Genomic DNA, 22623 nt, shown 5'->3' on the forward strand with positions numbered 1-22623 from the left:
TCTATCATGTTCTTAATGAGAACTTGGGGGAACGGGAGTAAAGTGGTACCTAAAGCATTTGAAAGAAAATGCAAACAAGCTTTATTACCTTTGGGAGGTGAAATTTTATTTTATTTTAATTTTTTTTAATTATTATTTTTTAAATATAATTTGGGAGGTGAAATTTTAAAGCTGTCAGGAACATACACTGATCCTTTCAAATCAGTAGCCTGACACAAAAGATGCATGCCAGAATGTTGTGAGGAATTACTTGAAAATGCATGGCACCACTGGAGTTAAGACCTGAGTTATGTGTATTTTTAAAAGTTCGCAAGGTGATTTTGATTTATATTTCTAGATAAAAACCCTTGCTTTGGATAAGATATTCTTCACTGTAATAATTTAACAATAAGGACAATTTAGCTATTATTTGCAATAAAGATAATAAAGAACTGTAAGCTTTTCTTTTATTTCTTTTTTTTTTTCAGGCCATGGGCCTATGGTATTTTCCTGAGTGCACTGCATTGTGATTTCTTTAATAGTAGTTTAGGGTGCCCTACCATTATTCCTTGACATGGCTTGTCAGAATTAAGATAGTAGGACTACTTTCCCTCAAGGCACACATTTCTTCAACTTGATCAACCGATTCTTCATCTGCAGTTAAATTTAAGTTTCGAAAGAGCAGTTTTCACAACCCTTTTTCTTCTTCCTAAGAGTAGAAAAACAGCAAAGGTACCAAAAGTCCTGCTGGAGTATTTCAGCACATTCTTTAGTAGATTACATTTCCCATTACAGTCCAGTTTTGCCTGTGTGTTACGCTGTGTTACTGGCAAACTATACATTTACATTCATGTGGCCAGTCTGTAGTATGCCCCCACAATAACCTCCTCTCTCTCTTTTGTCCTCAAAATAATCTCTAGAGCAACCTTGTTATCTGTATCTCTTCTAAATATATGGCACTACACCACCTCGTTTCTTAAAGGTTCTGTTTCTTCTAAGTTATTTTTTCTACCATATTCCAATAGCTTTACTCCACCAACTCTTGATCATATATATTTATATATTAAAATATATTCTTTATTATTCTGTTCAGTGAATTGTCTGTGACTTTAAGTACAATCTGTGATATCTGGGAAATTAAAGCTTTTTTTTAGCATCTTAAAATCTTCAAATACCAGTTTTTTAAAGAAAACAAATACTGAATTTATTTTGGTGACTTAAAACAAGATATAATCTAAATAATAAAACCTCCTACATATAGCTAATATTTTAAGCACAGGTTACTATGCTTAAATGATTGAGATTTATGTGTGCTTGGAATAATAACATTAAGTTTCAGCTGTCTTAGCAATACCAAAGGGAAAGAACTAGTTAAATGTCTACTTTGCTCCTAAACTACCAAGAGGTAAGACACATACAAATTTTATGGCAAGTAATCTAAAACTCCTCTAAAAATGATTAACTGTTATTCTATCCAACAAGAAAACAAATACAACAGATCTATCTAATGAGGTAAGACACCAGATACTCATCATGCAGTTTCAGTGTCTAGCAACAAACCACTAAACTTTAAAATTCTGTTTCACAACTTCTAATAACATATTCTAAGGGGTTGATAGCCACTTTAAAGTATATATAAAACTATTACAGCACACAATCCTCAAGTAAATGTGCATATATACCAAAGATTCTCAAATGTAGCTTTGGAGTTCAACCTAGCAGTCTCCAAAGTTGTGTGTGTGTGTGTGTGTGTGTGTGTGTGTGTGTGTGTGTGTGTGTGTGTGTGTGTGTGTAAACAAAGTCATTAGCATAACTTTCCATTAACAGAATTTTACACGGAGTGGGAGAAATATCAAATATATGAATACTGTACCTCTTAGAAAGCTGATGGCATCAATCTGTATTTTTCATGTCAAAATGTGACTGACTTGAGATGGCCCAAAGAACAAGTTATATTTTTCTCTTACCGAGAATTAAGAACGCAAAATATAACCATTAGAAATTAAAACAAAAACAAATAAGCATTTTAGAATAGTTTTTTCAGTACCTTCAAATTCTGACAAAATACAATACATTAAAAACTTAAATATATCAATTTTGTTTACTGCTACCAAGCATTTTTAAAAACAATTTCCATTTTTTGTCCATATTCAGTAAATAACAAATTTGAACTCTTTATTTTTTCATGTCTGAGCTAATAGCTCTAGGACATTCCTAAAAAAAGAAATAATGTAACCAGAAATTTAAAAATGTTAAGATAGCTCAAAGTAACAAAATATAATTGACAGTACTAATGATGACCTTCTTTAAGCTTACACTTTAAAGGACTCTCTTCATGAGTGTGTCTCAATAGATTTTTTTGTTGTTAACAATGCCCCATTTACTCCAAATACACACAGCCTTTATTAAAAATAGCCTAAAATGTTGGTCACAATGCCAGAGATAGCCAGATTAAAAATAAAGTTAATGATAATAAAAATGGCCTTCCTTTTGTTATTTTTGTTGTTTGTGCATTTTAAAATTCATTCTTTGACAAAAAAGTTTTAAAATATATATATGTCAAGTCCCAGAGTTAATTAAAAAATGAATAACATTTCATCTGAAAATAATAGCTTCAGCTGGTAATGCAAGATTCCTCTGAGTTGTGAATCTGTCGTCAGAACTATCACATTTTTAAGAATTTAAAAGGGGAATTCAAGGTAGGAGATTTTTTTTCCTGCATTAAGCAACTGATTAAAGATAGTACTTTTTTACATGTAAAAATAATTTACACTAAAAATCTCATGCACAAAGTCTGATACTTTATCAAAATAACAAGAGTAAAATGAGCAATGAAAAAATAGCAAAAGCCATTATAAAAAATAGTAAATTCCTATTTAAATTACTGTGTTCACAGATTAAAAATGTTTATCAATTAACTATATCACAGATTGTAGAGTATTTTAAGCTATAGTATAGAAAGGTAACATGGGATATTTAAAATTGGAGCTGCACTTACCAAAATAGTTTTAACCTGAGTCTTAGACGTCTTCAGAAATGTAGCTGACAATAATATATGATATAATTATTCTTTAGTAGTATAATTCAAGGTTACTGTTCTTTGAGTTACTGTTTCTTCTTAAATATTTATGTAAAATTATAAATATTTATTCCATTTTGGAGCTTCTGGACACAAGGGAATATATGAATTTAAAAAGCTGTTATTTTTTCCTGCTATACAAGCACATAAAGCTGTCTTTCTTGTTCAAAATGCCTTAGAGTTCATCTTATTTTCATATTTCAAGTTATTTAGGACAAATGCAAAAGGTCAAAAAATTTATCATAGATACTTGAATATTCCCATGAAACATCACACCCACTGAAGACTTTAATACAAATTCACTAAAGAATAGCAAATTAATCATTTCTTCCTATAAATATTTTTATTTATTTTCTGTTTAGAAGTTGCAGTTTTAATTACTATTAACAGAAAATACATAACAAAAGCTTCCTAATAAGTGAAAAAAATAATTATAAATGCTGGAAAAATTGGCCTCATTAACATATTTACAGACTTAATACATACTCCATTGGAAATTAATTACATGACATTTATACAAGCATTAACATTTCCAAATCACTCTGAGTAGTGAGCACTTCAGTTCTTTACTGTCTATTCCCAAAGGTGACAGTCACTGAGTTTCAAGACAACACTGACAAGCATCAAAAATGGTCAATCTGAGATACTGCTGACACATTGTTCTGTTCCTTCACCTAAAGATGTCTCTGTTGAGTAAGTGTCCTTATGCTTCTTTTTCTCTTTGCTCTGATCTTCCTGCAGCTTTAGAATTATGTTTCGGATTTCTTCTCTTTTTGTTTTCATTCTTGGGGGAGGAAACCAGTTGGCCAAATTCACAGGTAATTCAAAATTAAGAATTGGATTCTGAAAATAGAAATGTTAAATGCACATTAGAAAACTATAAGAAATAATAGTTTAGGTTAAAAAACAAAAGCATTCCAGAGTTAAAAATGAAAAATCAGTAATTTGTTTAGTACATGTTTACTTATTATCTATCATATGCCAGGCATTTTGGCAGGACTGGACATATAAGATAGTTTCTGCCTACAGATCTTAAAGTCTAGATCAGGGGTTAACCACCCGTGGCTAGTGGGCCAAATTCTGCCTACTGCCTGTTTTTGTAAATGAAGCCTTGCTGGAACACAGCCATGTTAACTCATTTACATGTTGTCTGTAGATGCTTTCTTGCCACAACATGAGAACTGAGAAGGAACAGAGACTGTATAGCTGCAAAGCTTAAAATACTACTTAGTATCTGGCCCTTTATAAAAAAGTTTGTTGACCCCAGTCTAGACAGACAGATAACAGTCAAACAACAACTATGACAAGTACTATGAAAGGAGAAGCAGTGAATCCTACGAAAATACGTATCTGGGGGCTTAACACAATTCCAAAAAGTGATGTTTAAGCTAAGACCTAAAGTTAAGTACAAATTAGCCAAGTAAGAAATGACAGAAGCAGCCCTGGCTGGCGTAGCTCAGTGGTTTGAGCACAGGCCTTCGAACCAAAGGATCATGGTTCGATTCTCAGTCAGGGCACGTGCCTGGGTTGCAGGCCAGTTCCCACAGGGGACGCATGAGAGGCAACCATACATTGATATTTCTCTCCTTCCCTTCCCCTCTAAAGATAAATAAATGAAATCTTTAAAAAAAAAAGAAATGACAGAAGCAACAGGAAAGTATTCAGGGTAAAGAATTATGTATCAAGGTCTAGAGATGAGAAAGAACACAATACAATATAAGAAAATGACATTCAGGTGGTTGGTTTATAGACTGCTAGAGTGAGAATGGTAGAAAGTAAGGCTAAGAGCTCAGAGAGAAGTTGGATCATTCAGGCCACATGAATTTTTCTTTAACCCATGAGGAATAGGAAGACATTATAAAATTTAAAGAAACATGATTAGATGTGGGTTTTTGGAAAACAGCTGTGAAAAACAGAAGGTAGGAGGCAATAGTTTATAATAGTGATGCTAGTATACTGAACTTCAAAAGTGGCATCAGGAATAAAGAATTGAACATATCTTACATGAAATGGTAAAATTCACAGGACTTAGTGGTAAACTGGATGGTGAATAAAGAAAGGAGTTGAGATAATTGTAAAGAATATCCAGGAGAAGTATGTGTGGTATTGTACCTCTCAAGTCAAAGGAAGAGAGTGTTATAACAAAGAAATGGTCAGTGTTAAATGGTGCTGTGAGGTCAAAAACAATTTGAATATAAGAATGAGAATAAAGTCATATTATAGATTTGAGAAGTAGAATTTGTGGAAATAAAGACAGTGAATATGAACACATCTCCAGAAATATATCTGAGAGAGAACAAAAGAGAGTGGAAAGACCTAATGGAGGGAGGAGTTGATCGGTGATGAGAAATGAGGTCACAAGTGCTGGATTTTATGAAATATGCAACCTTTCTATGCCTCAAAACTTCTCCAATTTGGAAGTTTTTTGCTCTCTGGAATAACTTTTGAAATGATAGTTTTTCAAACCTTTCAAAATATTTACTTACTGTTTTTTATATTAACATAAGATCTAATACAGTATTTTTTAATTTATTATATCATATCCAATAAATTGAAACGTACCTCAAAAAAGCTCTCTACATACTGCAATACATATACACCACAATCACTAAAGTTATTTTGCTGGGGTACTTTTGGATTAGAGCCTTTCATAACATCTTTGGAAAAACTTCTTTTGCTTCCTTTTTTAACTTCCCATTCCACTTCTAAATACCTGTAATAATGAATATATCATAAGAATATACACATATACCTATATACAATCCTTTAGTTCCACCAGAATACAAAGTACAAGGTACAGCTTTGAACTTACTCTCTTAGAATCTTTACAACATTTGATCGAGACGGGCCTCTGAGTGAGTCCATCAGTAGGATACAAGGTCTGCAGGGTAGAAATGACCAAATGTTAACACTTTATAACGTTAAAAGTGCATAAAGAGATGTACATTAACAATAAAATATTCCTTTTGCATTCCTCAGTAAAACTTGATGGGGGGGAGGATACAAAATAAAACTACAGAAATACATAACCTAATAACAAAGATCCACAGTTATGTTAAATACCAAATAACAGAATATTAATCTAATTATATCTTAGTTATCAATATATTTCACTGAAGTTCCATAGCTGGTTTCTAAAAATACTTCAAAATTTAGCAGGATGGAGTTCTGGCCAAGATGAAGGGGTAGGTAGAAACCCTTCACTTCCCTGCACAACCAAAAGGAAGATAACAATCAATCTAAAAACAATAAACAAGCAGAAATGCCAGAAAAATCAAACTGCGTGGAACTCGGACAACCAAGGAATTAAAGATACAATCAACCAGACCAACCAGACCAGTAAGATGGGCAGACAGAGAACCTGTGGAGAAGTGGGCAGGGCTGCCTGAACAGAAAACTGAGACTCAGAGCTGACTATGGACTAAGGCAGGGGTTGCCACGGTGGAAGAAACTCCCAGTCTCACATGAGAGTTTGTTGGAAAGTTTGCTAGAGATGAGCAGATAGATGAGCTTCACTGTTCCCTCTCTGACCCCTCCCCCCCAGATAGCACCACAGTGCAGCAAGGAGGATTGCCCCACCCTGGCAAATACCGAAGGTCCTGACCCCTTACAACATAATGTGGGCCAAAACAAAGAAATATGGCTGAAATACAGCACAAAATTCCAGTGAAAGACCTAAGAGAAGAGGAGCTAGCCAATCTATCTGATCAGAGAGTTCAAAACCCTGGTAATCAAGATGCTCACAGAACTGACTGAGCTTGGTCGAAAAATGAAAGCTACTCAAAGTGAAATAAAGCAAAATAGTCAGGGAACCAACAATGACAGGAAGGAAACCAGGACTCAAATCAATGATTTGGAACAAAAGGAAGAAATAAAAACCCAACTGGAACAGAATGAAGAAACAAGAATTCAAAAAAATGAGGAGAAACTTTTGAACCTCTGGGACAACTTAAAACATTCCAATATCTGAATTATAGGGGTGCCAGAAGGAGAAGAACAGCAAGAAACTGAAAACATATTTGAACAAATAATGAAGGAAAACTTCCCCAATCTGGTGAAGGAAAGAGACTTCCAGGAAGCCCAGAGAGTTCCAAAGAAGTTGGAACCAAAGAAGAAAACATCAAGGCACATCATCATTAAGTTACCCAAGATTAAAGATAAAGAGACTCTTAAAAACAGCAAGAGGAAAGGAGAAAGTTACCTACAAAGGAATGCACATAAGACTATCAGTTAATTTCTCAAAAGAAACCTTACAAGCAAGAAAGGGCTGGAAAGAAGTATTTGAAGTCATGAAAGCCCAGGACCTACATCCAAGATTACTCTATTCAGCAAAGCTATCATTTACATTAGAAGGGAAGATAAAGTGCTTCCCAGATACGGTCAAGTTAAAGGAATTCATCATCACCAAGCCATCATTATATGTTAAAGGGACTTATCTAAGAAATTGAAGATCAAAAATATGAACAGTAAAACGACAACAAACTCACAATTATCAACAACTGAACTTCTAAAAGAAAAATACTAAGCAAACAACTAGAACAGGAATAGAGAAATGGACATCACATGTAGGGTTTTCAGCAGGTAAGGGGAGGAGAAGCACAGGGGAGAAAAGGTATAGGGAAGAAGAAGCATAATTGGTAGGCATAAAATAGACAGGGAGCAATAAAAAATGGTATAGGAAACAGAAGTCAAAGAACTTATATGTACAATCCATGGATGTGAACTAAGGGATATAAACTGAGGGTTGGTGGGTGCAGAATGGAGGGGGATAAAGGAGGAAAAATTGGGAAAACTGTAATAGCATAATCAATAAAATTTACTTAAAGAAATTTAGCAGGATGTCAAAAACAATTTTGAAAATCTGAATACATTATATTCCAAATTTCCAAAAGCAAGGCCATGCAAAAGTAGATGAAAATAATCTCATTGTAATGAAAACCTATTACAGATAACAAAACAGGTAATCATCCCATACATGAATTCACTTGGAATCCAGTGATTTCTGCAAGATTCCACTTTAAACACTCAATACAAATCAAACTGAACCTTCAAAATTTTGTTACAAACACAAGCAAGGAAGTCTAATATAGTGCAAAAGGACCTGGAATGTTTAAAGGTCTAGGGTCCTTCTGGCTAAAATTTTATCGGATTTGGAGCAGATCTCTTAACTGTTCTAGGTCTCTGTATTTTTCTTTATAAATGTTTTCTTTTCAAAAGCTATTAGTGGAGTTTCAGCCAACATTTTCTACAAAAAGAAAAAATGAAAGATGAAGTCTACAGATAGGCAGTAAATTCACTATCTAAGAAGTTTCTAGAGACAGATTATATTACTCATGAAAACCAATACAGGTGCACTCTCATTTGGGACAGAAATCTCTGTGTGTGCACACATAGAAAATGAGCAAAAGGAGGATTCAAATGATTACTTTCTCCCCAGTTTGATCCTCAGACATTGGGCATGACCCAGTTTTCCTCTCTGAACTTGACAGCCATTATAACTTTTACTTAAGTACTTGTTTAGATAAAAACTATGTAGTCATGTTGTATTCTATGAAGGTACATAAATAAGTATTATCATGTACTTTGCAAGATATATATAGTTAATTCTTACTGTTTACAGATAGTAGGCTTTAAATGCCACTGTCCTACTTCTGAATTGCAAGTGTCATCAGCAAGGAATCCATCATCACTGCTATCATCCTAATAAAAAGAGAGCTTATTATTAGTATTGAAAATATACAACCTGAATAACTAATGACCTAACAAAACAGCACTACTGAGGATAAAAATCTTTATAACAAATACGTAAAAAAGTTTCTAGCCAGGCAATCAAACACTAGGAAATTTGTTATGTCACTCATTTCCAGTTATCTGCCACCACAGTGACATTTTAATGAAAAGAAACTACAAATCAGAGATCTCTGAAAAATTGTTACATCATTTACTCCATCTAGAATAAATCTCTAAACTCTGATATATTATGACTGATTTTTCTCCAATCAAATACTACTGTTCTGATTTTAGTTATTTCTAACAAAAACTTAGTTGGCTAAGACAATTGTTTTGCAATAGGATGTGAATGAATTTTATTTATTATTCTTTTACATAATTTTTTAAAAGCATAAATATTTCCAGGGTATTTGTAAATACTGTTTTCTTTAAAAAAACCCACTTGAGAGAAGAGAGCTTAATGATATCGTGTCTTATTCTATAAATTATCTTGAATATAAAATAAACAAGGCTTCTTTTGTTCTATGAAAAAGCATCTGGCAACCTTATGAATGAAATAACTGCTATGACTAAAGAAGCATAAGTGCTCACTACACACCTTAAATGCAATCTGAATGTGCCTGTATGTGTTGGAGAGAAAAACTGTATTTCACAGTCATACATTGTTCACCTTTTAAACATCACAAAACATGGCTTTTGTTCACAAGAGGATTAAATAAGAAAAAGAAACAGTGCAGTACAAAGCTATCTTCACTACTAGATAAATTCATTTTGTCCTAACTAAGGAAACAGAGAATTAAAGAAACTGTATGCTGTAGAACTCTTAGAAACTTTTCTCTCAATAGAAAGTCCTCTTTAACTGATGTTATGTATTTTCAATAATATACTTTATTCTGTGTGTTGTAAAGTTTATTAGAGCAAGTGAGACATTAAGTAAATATTAGAGTCAACCTATGTTAGTCTTAACTGAATATTACCTGTTACTGCCAAATATATTAAATTAGACAAAAGAAGAAGAATCACTGGGAAAGAGAAAAAAGTAATATAATTCTGCTGTGCTCATGTACCAGATAATCAAAAATTTAATCATCTACCTTTTGAATTTCAAGTCAGACTAAAGGTTGGGTATGGCCCATAAATGATTTAAAAAAGGAAGAGAAAGGGGCAACTATCAGGTTGGCCAAAAAGTTCGTTTAGTTTTTTCTGTGACGTAGCTCTAGTAATGCTTGGTTGTGTTTTACTTCATTTGAAACCATGTTTTGTTAGATTGTATTGTGACTGCTGTCATATCAGTGTGCATTTTAAAAAAACATCAAAATTGGTGAATTTTTGTGCAGCCATTTTAATATTGAAGATGAAAGAAACTACGCAACATTTTCGGCATAGTATACTTTATTATTTCAAATGCAACTGATGCAAAAGATTTGTGTAGTGTATGGAGAAGGTGCTGACTGATGGAACGTGTCAAAAGTGGTTTGCGAAATTTCTTGGTACTATTGACATTTTAGCCAAGTAATTCTTTGCTGCCGGGCTGTCCTATGCACTGGAAGATGTTTAGCAGCACCCTGGCATCTAGCCACTGGAAGCCAATAGCAGGAGGCAGCTGACGTGCTCAAAATATCCCAATCAATAAAGCTATTCATGAAAATGAAAAATGTGTCTTTTATTTTATGGAAAAAACGAAAAAGACTTTTTGGCCAACCCAATAAAACCAAACAGCCCTAATACATTCATCCTAGTAACTTTCTAACTGAATACTTAATTTTTGTTTTGAGATTAAATCCATATCCCAATGCAGGAGTTAGTGGCTGAAGAAACTGCCTACAGGACTCCAAAGAAAAACATTTAATTAGATAAAAAATGAGAACTGTTTGCCAAAAGCCAGTTTCACCTGGTTATCCTGATCTTCTGAGAAGTCAATGAGTTCATCTTCAAGCATTTTACTAGTAGCTTCAGGTGATTCATCACTATAGTTTAGTCTGATTTTGCTCACACCATCTGTATTAATAAGAAACATTAGGTAATGAAAAAGGACACGCATATAACTTATAGTACACAGGCTATAAGATGACAGGCTACTAATCAATAAAGTGATACAGTGATCCTAGGATACAGTAATTTAGGATACAAAGTCTGTCTCAGCATGTAATATCTAAATATAAAATAAATTACTTTTTAAAAACTCTGGGTTGACATGTCGATTACAGAGTTGCTTCTACTATTCACACACTATAATTCATTAAAACTTAAAAACTAGGTAACAATCATGATTAAATATATATGTACATTTAAATACATATATCTATGTACATATGTATATAAAAATAAATCTTTTTGTGCTAGGTATGCCAAATATCTTTAATAACAAAAGCTACAATAGTCAGAAAATAACCTAAATGTCTAGTAATAATACAGCTAGCATACTATAGAACATAAAATGAAATACTGTACATTTTAAAAATAAAAACTCAAAATATGAAAATTATACAATACAGGTAAAAAGAAAACATGATTAAAATTAAGTAAAACACGCTTGTTTTTGGACAAATAATTTAAAAAATACAAAAAATGAAAATAACCTTCATGTTAGGATAGTAGTTATGGACAAGTTCCTCAACTCCATATTTTTCCTTCATGCATGGTTATATCCACAGACTATTCAATAAAACCACACAAGTCTAATGGTACACCTTAATGACTCATTAAGAAAGATTTGAAATAAGTACTTTTAAAGGTCCATTTCAAGAATCTAAATTCTTAAAAATCAAATATTTTGCTGAAATAAATTAATGACACAGAATGTTTCCAAGGAATGTAAATTTACATGAAAACTAAGTCAGGCACTTTAATACCAAATACACCAATATCATTTATTATAGAGCATACCACTTCCAAGTTTTAAAAACCATAATTTTAAGATAGGATAAAATGTATTTTGGCATAGGCTTTTAAAAGGGAATTAAAAAGACTACTATGAGTATGATGGAATGAGAAAACAGAAATAAAATGTGTTCCTAAAAAGACATATATAATAATCTAAATGTCATGAATGAAAACATGCTACTTAAAATAATAAAGTGCTATGGTAAATAGTTATGCAAAGAACAACTTTTTCAATTTATAGTTCTTAAAAAGTCTGTATGTTTGAAGCTAAAACAACTATATCTGTATAAAATTTCTTCAAATCCTCAAGAAATTCAGAATTAGTCAATTACATCAACTTATTTTAGCAGCAAGTTATGTCTATCTACAAAGCTATCATATAAACATGAAGCTTATATGAAATTAAACTATACGCACATTTTAAAAAATGGATAAAGTAATTTAAGCAGTGTTCTCAACTCCTTCAATTATTTCATTCAGTAAACAAGTGCCCTGATATAAATTTTGAGGTGCTAATTCCATTAGCTATTCTCTTAGATTGGTCTCTGTTCCTGACAGCTTCTAATAGTGAGATCACTTGAAGATGCTGAGTGTGTCTAGAGTTCAAACATACACATTTTTCATGTTCCATACAAAACAACTATTTCATGTACAGCCCAAGTGAAAAAACAAGAAATGCAAGTTAGTGATATAGTGATCCTACACATTATTATTTTCCTACATTTGACCTTAAAAAAAAAAAAACACACCACCCTAATTTCTGTGGTAAGATACAATTCCACTTATTTACTACAGCATGTTATCTGACATCAGTAGACAACACATTAATAACTATGTATTTGATGGTTAAAATTATATTAAAACTCAAAAATGCTTCAGTAAGTTCTGTCAACTATAGTCCTAGCCGAAACAGAAATCAATTACTGAGATACTAATCAAATCACAAAAATTTTTGCAAGCTTTTCATATCCTAAGTTTTAGTAAAGTCATCATTTTACATAATAGACTGCTTAACCATCCTCTCTGAGGTAGTAAAGTCACGTCTAGAGAATAGTCTTATTTAATGTACTAGGTGTATGATACCTTGGAAACATGTGATAAAAGCTATGGGACCTCATTCCTGAAAAATGAACAGACCCACTGTAGAGCACTACGTTCAAACTGTGGGACACTATCATTAACGGATTAATTCATACATTAAAGAGAATAAAAAATATCAGTGTATCACACACACAATAGAGGTAAATTAATTTCCTTTAACGAAGACATAGTTGATAGCATTACACATATACTAAAAACAAAACCCCAAATGCACAAACTGTAATAAAAATAGAATACCTAGAATAAACAAACATTAAAAAGCAAACTACATAAAACAGATTATTCCTGACTGGTCTCCACTAGCATTTGTGAGATTTTTTTCTTACTCAGCTTTAACAGGCTATTACTGCAACTTTACAGACTAGAACATTAATTTGTAGTAGAAGGCCACTAGGAATTTCTGGGGTTTGTGTATATTAAACTCTAGATTTTGTCCCATTACTTTGTTTTAAATTCATGTACTTTAATTCAGTTTTAATTTGAATTCATATTAAATTACATGAGATTACTGATCCAAGAGGAACTTAAAAAATAGTTCAATTGAGATATAATTCATGTAACACTCCCTCCTTTCTGCCTTTATCTCCCAAAGGACACAAAGATCATCACTCTAGTGCTATTACTAGCTTTATAATAGCTCATTAAAAAGCTAAGTATGTCAACTTAGTATGTCAAACTGCAGCTTAGTGTGTCAAAGTATATAAAATATAAAAAATATTTTTATAAGAGCTCAGCAACAGCTTTCTGACTTACTTAAAATAAGCTGGCAGAAATACCAAAAGTATGTTCAGCATTCACATCTTTCTAATTTACATACTTTCTTCTACGCCTTACTGACTTTTTTTTGTCCAAAGAAAATATATTAGGATCTAGTCACAGTTTAATAAGTTTGCGAGGTACATACTATAGCACATCATGGGTTTTATGGAGCAGACTATTTCACTTTGGGGTTGGAAAGAAAATAATACAACTGATTTCATACAAAGTATGAAAGTATTTATGTACTGGAACAGAAACCTCAGACTTCCATAAGAAGTGCTAGAAATATGGAAGTAATTTTAAAAATTATTAAAACTGAAGGGAAATAGAGAGAGGCTGGACCAGTGGCATCTTTCCCACTGAAAACAATGAAGGAGAATGAAGAATAAGAAAGTAACCTTTAATTTCAATGTCAACAACTATTTTGGAGGAGAAAACTTTAATTTCTGCTTCTGGCCACTTGATCTCCATTTGCCCATCTGTAAATTGAGAAGAATGAACTAATTCACCTCACAGATCTAAGACTGGTAATCATGAATACAGTGAATTTCCTATGAAATAAAAATAAATCCAAGATTCTATCAATAAAAAATATTTTAAAAGTTCACTCTCTGTAGAGGTGAAGGGAGGAGACTGCACAAGGAAATTTTATTTGGAGCAATGGCAATGTTCTAAATCTCTACTGTTGTGTTGATTACATGATTATATACATTTATCAAAGCTCACTAAACTATACTTATAATAAAATGACTAAATGTTACTGTAAGTAAATTATATTTCAATAAATCTGACTTTTAAAAAAAGTGTGCCCTAAAATCTTAATCCTGTTTATTAAAAATCCAATTTACTTTGAATTCCTTGATTCTTTCAAAACATTTAGAAACATACCTGTATGGTGCATAGAACTTAAATATTCATTCTGTAGGCCATTCTCACTTTTAGTCCTATCAACAACTTTCTGGCATGCAGATTCTCCTTTATTTGATTCTTCATTTTCACTTGCAGTATGATCTATTTTTTTCAGATTACATTTCACACTGCATATGTTTCTCCGATAACGAGGGTCACTTTCTTCCTGTTCAGCACTTGAATCAATTACAGCTATGCAATGCTTTTTGTTTAGCATCTTCTTAATTACAGGCTTGGCAGAAGAGTTTTGTGAACAACTGTCCATTTCACTGGCTGAAGGAGAAGAAATACAACTGTCCTCTACAGGTGAACATTTTTGCATGGCTGTATTTTCATGGTAATGAGGATTAGGTTCATACTTTGGTTTTTCCAAACCAGGGAAACAAACAACAGCCAAAAACCAGTGTGCACTGTAAAAAACAAATGAAACTACTGAATATATTATTAGAAAAAATTTATTATATTTGGCAATAAATATCAATTGAAATGTTTTTCTAAAGCTTTTGTGAAGAAATTTATTAAGGATGCCCAATTTCTTCAATTCTCAAATTAATCCACTGTTGGTATGATCATTGATTCATTAACAGAATACAATGTCCAGTCAAAAAAATAACCTAAGTTTTGTTAGAATTTTGTAGCCTGTATTCATTTTTTTCAAACAATACTTTAAACCTTTTCTTGTTTGTGGAATAAAAAAATTTTTTTTCAGGTAATTTAACAAAAGGTAAATTATATCACTGCAATTCAAAATCCCCATTGACCTTCCCTTTGCCTTATTTACCATACTTTGGGGACTATAAGACACACTCCCCAAATTTGGGGGGGAAATGGGGGTGCATCTTCTAGTCCGAATGTAGCTTTATATTTACATTGGTGAAATGTTATTTATGCTATTAAATATTTTACCACATTTTTTGCTTCAAAAATTTTTTCCCTATTTTCTTCCTCTAAAACCTGGGTTCGTCTTACAGTCTGAAAAATGTGGTATGTCAAAAGATAGAAAACTATCTAGTTTTAGGATTAAAATGTCTTCAGAAATATAATTAGACTATTAATTTTAAACATTTTCTTAATATTGTATACATATAACTTTTTAAAAGCTTTAACCATGTCTGTTTTTATCTAACTAATAAGGTAAGAATGGCTTAATGTTAAAAGTATCAAATAATCCTGTCTCATGCTATACTGAAATGTAAGTTCACAATAATGAAATACCATTATCTAATCTAATCATTATAACAGAACTTGAAGTACTAGTAGTGTTCCAGCTATCAAGTGAATGCTAATGATATAGCTGAATTCAGGTAGGATATAAGCAATGAGTAAGAAGCTATGCAGCTAATAACGCCTAATAGTCATTAATCTAATGAAGAATTTTATTACTAACTGCTAGGGCAGTGTTATGTGCTGTGATAAAATGAACAGGCTGTAGATGTCAGAAGCCTTATTAGATGAGCACAATATTTGTCATATAGTAAGATGTTCAGTAGCTATATTCTGAATGAAAAAAAATTAATATATTGACATGGATAAAATTTATACTACATTCTGATTTCTGCAAAATGTTAAATTATCTCAGGATTATCAACATAATCCTGAGAAACAACACTGTCTCTTCGCTGGACAGCATAAGCAGAAAGATCAGAGAGGCTGGCTTCATCCTCAATACTTAAAGGACAGATGGAGGAATGTTTCAAATTATTAACCCTCTGTATCCTATGGACACAGGTCAGGCTAGGGTAGTAGAAATAAGCAGCACACCAACTTCCTCACTTCAACTCTAAGATACAGCTGATTCTAGGTCACATCTCAATTTCAGAAGTGTTAAAATGTGTTTTAAATTTGATTAGAATACAATACATTGATTTTCAACCTACAGCTGTAACCAAAGGCTATCACAGTGTATAACATTTCTTAGTTATGACAATATGGACATAAACTATAAATTTTCTAATGTCTCACTTAAAAGCCAAGTGAAAGGAGAAAGTTCAATGAGATACAATGAGATCACTTTCAACCTCTAAGAGCCAGGGTTTTGCTTTTATGATCCTTTTAATAGCAACTACATTGAGCTTAAATCACCAGTGGGAGATAAGGCCAAACAGGTAATTTTCACTTAATCTGGAGATGGATTAGGTCCAAATATCAAATTTCTGCTCCTTGTCAGTTACTGTGAGAATTTTTAACAAGTAGCCTTTAACTTAAAAACATTACCACTAAAAAATTGAAAATAACACAGATTATAAATATATGGTAGTCTATGTAATATAATCAGTGTATACAAATACTTGTGGCTTTACCTCTTCAAAAAAACAAAAACAAAATGAGCCCTTATGATTTGGAAGCTATTCTCCCATCCACAAATAGTATAGTACTCTTTCAGAATACTTTTGACTCCACATCTTTATTCCTTCTCTACTTTTCACCAAGATTACTGAAAGTACAACCATAGTTTCCATCCATATCAGATGGGGTGTCTAAGAGGGATATACCTCTGCTGTTAAACTGTGTGTCTCTCAAATTATATTTCTATTTAGATTTTTAATATTCACTTCCAAAAAATGGCTTCCCATGTGTATTTTCCATTTCACATAGTAGGCAAACCTTATTTTGAGAAGAATGAAGAAACTAAAGGTTAGTTTTATTATAGCTTTGAAAAGTTGGGCTTTCTCTCCATAACCTGTGTTTTAACCTTGCCTACCTATCTTGGGCTGAGCTAATTAAAGAGCATAGATCTTATAATTAAAGCAGAATTTTAAATATAGCTCAATTATACTATACAGTGAATTTGTTTTTCATAGTGAGAAAAAAAATTCAGAAGCTAGCAGCTAGTCTGGCACAGCTGGGCTTATTAGACATAAACAATCTCACTCAATGCCAACTTCAGACAACATTATTCTGCAACCATAATAAAATAAGACAAAGCAAGGCCATTTCAAAATTTGTCTAAGCAGAGACAGACAAGGTCACAATACAACTTAAAAAATATCAAAATACCCTTTTCTGATAAATGAGTGGTTGCTACTTCTTTATCCAAGAAAACTACTACTTCCTTATATCTTCCCCTCATATCACCAAACCAAAGCCAAAATTCTGTTACAGGCTCTTTCAAACACACTCGCACTGAGCAGCATCATGGACGCCCACAGTATGTGTTTCCCTTTGATACAAGTAATGAGCCCAAAGTTATCCAACTACAGGTATACTCCTGGGGGTCTTTGGCTGAAGGGCATAGGAAAACAACAACAAAAAAGAAATATGAACATCAGTGGATTGAGCACGGGCCTGCGAACTGAAGGGTTGCAGTTCGATTCCCAAGCAAGGCACATGCCTGGGTTACAGGCCAGTTCCAGCAGGGGACGCACGAGAGGCAGCCATACATTGATATTTATCTTCCTCTCTCCTTCCCTTCCCCTCTAAAGATATATAAATAAATAGTTAAAAAAAAAGAAATATGAACACACTCAAGTCTAAATTGTATAATAATACTATGCTACACATCAATGCCTCTCTAGCCATGGGGGTGAAAAATAACACAATTTTTTAACCACCCCCTTTTAGTTACAAAATAGTTTTTTGAGTAATAAGCGTGACTTTCAACTTGAGACAATAACATCAATCTAGCCATCTTTTCTTTTTCTTGGTTAATAACTTAAGCGTCTTAAGCTAAAAATTCAGATTCTTCCATGGGAACTAATTATCTTCCTGTATAAAGCAGCTTTTTCCATAGAACATTTGCTAGACCACAAGCACCACTTTGTAAAAATGACATTATTGCACACAGACCAAGAAAACAAAATTAGAAAGATCTCTTGTCTATTGTTTGTGAAATTTAATACCTTACATGATTTACTGGAAAACTACATGCATTTTCATAAAATAAGCAGTATAAGTATAGATATAATAGCAAATTTCAAGAAGTTTAAAAATGAATGGATTCTTCACATCCTAAACACATTTTCTAAAAACTGCCACCACATTTACAGAAAGGGAATTTTTACTCACGCTTCATTAAGTGGTACAAAAATAAAATCCTTCTCAAAGATATCTACATGCCGGGTCCATGTTTTTACTCTCCCATGGCGCTTTTGCTGTATTCTGTAAGACAAGAGATACACTTCTGAAATGTTCCTAGTGCTTCAGCATATATGCAACAATTTATAAATTATGAATATTAATATGTTTATAAACCAAACAGTTATATAAGATGATTCAACAAGGAAGGAAAACAGACATCTGAGATAGAGCTATCAAGGCATGCAACTGCCCACTACTGAATATGGAAGAATGAAACTTAATTCCTGTTACTGCATACCAGGATAAACCAAGCTAGTATTGTTTATTATTGCAAAACTGGCATGAGCAACCATATTGAGAAGCAAATCAGACCATAACCTATGGTAAGTGAGGAGAAGAGAGCAGAAAAGTATTATCTTATAGTAGATGAAAAAGGACAGCTCTGACCATTGGTCAAAACCAATCAATGTCACACAGGCTGGTGTGGTTCAGTTGGTTGAAGCATCATGCCCTAAAACAAAAAGTCGTGGGTTCAACTCCCAGTCAGGGCACATGCCTAGGTTGTGGGTTTGGTCCCTGGTCGAGTCATGTATGAGAGGCAACAAATCGATGTTTCTGTTTCTCTCCCTCTCTCTCCATCCCCTCCCCTCTGAAGTCAATAGCCATGCCAATGTCATCAACTCTAAGATGCAAAATTAGGAATCACTGAACTAGTGGATGACACTATTTATATTATGCACAGCAGCCATCAAGTCAAGATATTTAACAGCACTCATGATAAAATGTACCACCCCTGTGTCTATCTTCTGACCAATTACCAGCAAGTACTAGAACTGGGTGTGAACAGTATATGGAGAGGAATTATAAGCAAAAGTACTCAGGTCTAATATGTAGAATATTATTTCCTTAACTTATTTGAGGAGAATCATCCAAGGAACTATTAACAGTATAGATTCACAGGTTCCTCTCTTAGATAGTATGGGTAGAATGTCTAAGTAAAACAGAGCAACCTGTATTTAATAAGTATCCAAGTTATTTTTTTTAAACCACCAGGCTTATTGGGGAAATAATGAGCTAAACATTATACCTAAAACTTCTATTAAATCCAAGTATTCTTAAGGCTTGAGAATATTATGGATATTAAAATTTTTTAAAGATTATGGATATTGATCCACATTTATATTGGATTCAACCCAATGTTATGATTTTCCTAACAGATAACAAATTGTGTTGCCTCAATACATATAAGTGATTTTTTAATACATGAAATTTGAGTGATTTGTTACACATATCTGTTAAATATTTTCCAAGGGCTTGACTTACGATAAATTAGTTGTTTCATGAAGATTTCTCCTCTCTCTCTGATTAAGGCGTTTATAGAAAAAAGAACTGAATATATGAATTCGGTCAGCGTCTTCTTTCTTCAGTTTTTCAAGCACCAAATATCTATTTCATAAAAAAAATAATTCCAATAAGAATAGTCAGGCAGTGATTAAATTATTTAGTCACCATCAATCACTATTTTGCACAACTGAAAGAACCAAAGTTTACTTCATATTCTAGACAATAACTTCAGAATAATTCTCAAGTAATGAAAAGTGTATTTCTGAGTAAAACTGTGATTTCAAAGATCTAATATTCTTAAACAAGGGCATTTTCACAAACATTCATAGCAACATTATTTATAATAGCCACGAAGTGGAAATGCCAGGAATGTTCATCAATTAATGAATCGAAAAATAAAATGTGATATACTGACACAATAAAACATATTCATCAACAAAAAGAAATGAAGTACTGATATATGCTGTAATAGAAGAACCTTGAAAACATTTTACTAAGTGAAAGAAGCCAGTCACAAGGAGCACAAGTTGTATAATTTCAAGTATATGAAATATTCAGAATATGCAAATCCATAAGACAAAAAAGACTGGTGATTGCCTAGAGCTGGCACTGAGGTTAGAGGAAAATGAAGGGTCACTGCTAAATGGGTACTGGGGTTCTTTGAGGGGATTAAATATTGTAATATTGACTGTGGTGATGACTGCACAACCATCTGGATATACTAAAACCACAGAACCATACGATTAAAATCAGTGAATGGCATGGCATGTGCATTATATCCCAATAGAGCTATTATTTTTATATGCTACTTACTTGATATTTCATTTATTTTTCAATTACAGTTGACATACAATGTTATATTAGTTTCAGGTGCACAACATACTGTGTTCTGCTTATCTTAAAAACCTCAGTTAATAAACCATGAAGACCCAGCCATATTTTATAAAAACAGTAAAGAATAGAAAGAACTTATATAGTAGGGAGGTTGTAACAATGGCCTCATTAAAGTGATCTTATATTTGTTCTAACTTTTGCTTGCCTTAGATAATTTTTCTTTAAGTTGACATCAAAACAAATAGCAATAGTTCCTTTACATCATAAAGGGAAATTATGATATATTAAATTTGCTTATGCTTCAAACTCCCTTAAAGGAGCTATGCAAACTCAAGCTCATGATTATATTTATTTTATTAAAATGAGGATAATCTGAAAACCTTATGAAATCTTACACAAAAACAGCCAATATCAAAGAGGGAAAACTTTGAGACATACCATTTCTAACACAGTATTTGAAAATTCCAAAGCTCAAGTTCAGATCAAAAAGACCTAACTGCAGAATTTCTTGCTTTAGGGCAAGTCTGTGTGCCCCCACAACCGAAATTATGAGACAGTGAATCAGCTCATGACATAGTTTAAAATCATTCACCTCTGCAATAATATATTCAAAACCAGAGTATGCAGTAAACTACATTTGAATCCAGGGGCTATAACATAATTGGTGAACCATGCAGCTTTCACCAGCCCAAACTACAATGGATACTTGTAAAACTGAATCAAATACACAAAGGGATAATTCAACTTCAAAAAGGAAAGTTATTTGTGATTTAAGAAAACTGACTCTCAACTTCATACATAAACAAAACCATACCTTCTAAACTAGTCTGTCTTTCTGATCTGATATATATCCACAAGTATTTCTGTGACTATATAGTTGTCATTCCAATGTACTTATGTTAGAACTATTAACTTTAGTTAGAAAGGCCACACCTCTTATTTTAGAATTAAAGTGAAAATTCAAGTTTCTTACAAAAATCTTGTAGAAAATTCTTGCATTTGGGTGCATTTTTTGTATAAATCATTTAAATACTGAATGTCATGGTGAAGCTGTTCACTTTGTATTTCATAAAGTGGACAATCTAACAATCAAATCATGACTTCTTTAATCATAAGATGAAGCTAGGTGGTTTTAAGGTTCCTCTAAAACTCTAGTGACTTTGAATGTAATTTTTCTTAAAGTAATTCTTTTCTTCTCTGCATTTTATTAACATCCTCTAGGTGCCCTTCTACTTCTTATAATATTGGTAAATTTTGTTTAAAAGTTTGTTTCTAACCTGTAGAGTTAGAAATAGAAAAGAATGAGTAGCTCTGGTAGCAGCCAAATAACTGATTTTTAAAAAGATTTTATTGTATTTATTTTTAGAGAGAAGGTTAGGGAGGGAGAAAAAAAGAGGTACATCAATGTGTGGTTGCGTCTCACATGCCCCACAATGGGGCCCTGCCTACAACCTAGGCATGTGCCCTGAGTGAAAATTGAACCAGCAGCCCTTTGTTTCACAGGCTGGTGCTGAATCCACTAAGCCACAATGGCTAGGGCCAAATAACTAATTTTAATAGTGAAGTTTGAACAAATTTTCTTTTAAAATTCACTTCTAAGAATGTCACGAGACAAATACAGATTTTTTTAATCATGAATTTTGTTAGATTTTCTTTTTTTATTTGGAATACTGACTTGCATCGGAAAAGATAGAACTTGCAGTTAATTAAGTTTATTGTACGAAATTTGTTTTAAACCGTAACTATAAAATGTTAAGGGATCTCCTGAAAATATAAAGAATTTCAAAGTATAAACAAATAACTATAAAATGTCTACTGCAATGTAAAAATTATCTACTATTTCAGTGTGCAATGGAATAAACTAAAACATAAACAAAATATGAGTTCAACTTAGTTTCTAGATCTACCTATAAGATTTCAAAAGACAAATTATTTTATTTTTTTAATGTTTTATTGATTATGCCATTACAGTTGTCCCATTTCCCCCC

At 32.6% G+C, this 22623-nt stretch overlaps 1 protein-coding gene across 5 annotated transcripts in view; it reads right to left on the reverse strand.

Annotated features, from left to right (window-relative positions):
* Positions 1–3379: 3379 nt before the first annotated feature.
* SENP6 (SUMO specific peptidase 6) overlaps positions 3380–22623 on the reverse strand; it is a 115718-nt gene continuing 96474 nt past the window's right edge. For all 5 annotated transcript variants that reach the window (XM_037034358.1, XM_037034360.1, XM_037034359.1 and 2 more), the window contains 8 exons: positions 19781–19903; positions 18446–18538; positions 14420–14850; positions 10680–10786; positions 8670–8758; positions 5871–5939; positions 5621–5771; positions 3380–3901 (listed from right to left, as the gene is read on the reverse strand). In XM_037034358.1, the coding sequence (XP_036890253.1) occupies positions 3692–3901; positions 5621–5771; positions 5871–5939; positions 8670–8758; positions 10680–10786; positions 14420–14850; positions 18446–18538; positions 19781–19903 (1273 nt within the window). In that variant the 3' untranslated portion in view covers positions 3380–3691. The remainder of the gene's footprint in view (positions 3902–5620; positions 5772–5870; positions 5940–8669; positions 8759–10679; positions 10787–14419; positions 14851–18445; positions 18539–19780; positions 19904–22623) is intronic.

The sequence above is a fragment of the Sturnira hondurensis genome, unplaced genomic scaffold (genome assembly GCF_014824575.4).
Source record: "Sturnira hondurensis isolate 20B ecotype Veracruz unplaced genomic scaffold, ASM1482457v3 Scaffold0022136, whole genome shotgun sequence".
In the NCBI taxonomy this organism is placed as follows: Eukaryota; Metazoa; Chordata; class Mammalia; order Chiroptera; family Phyllostomidae; genus Sturnira; species Sturnira hondurensis.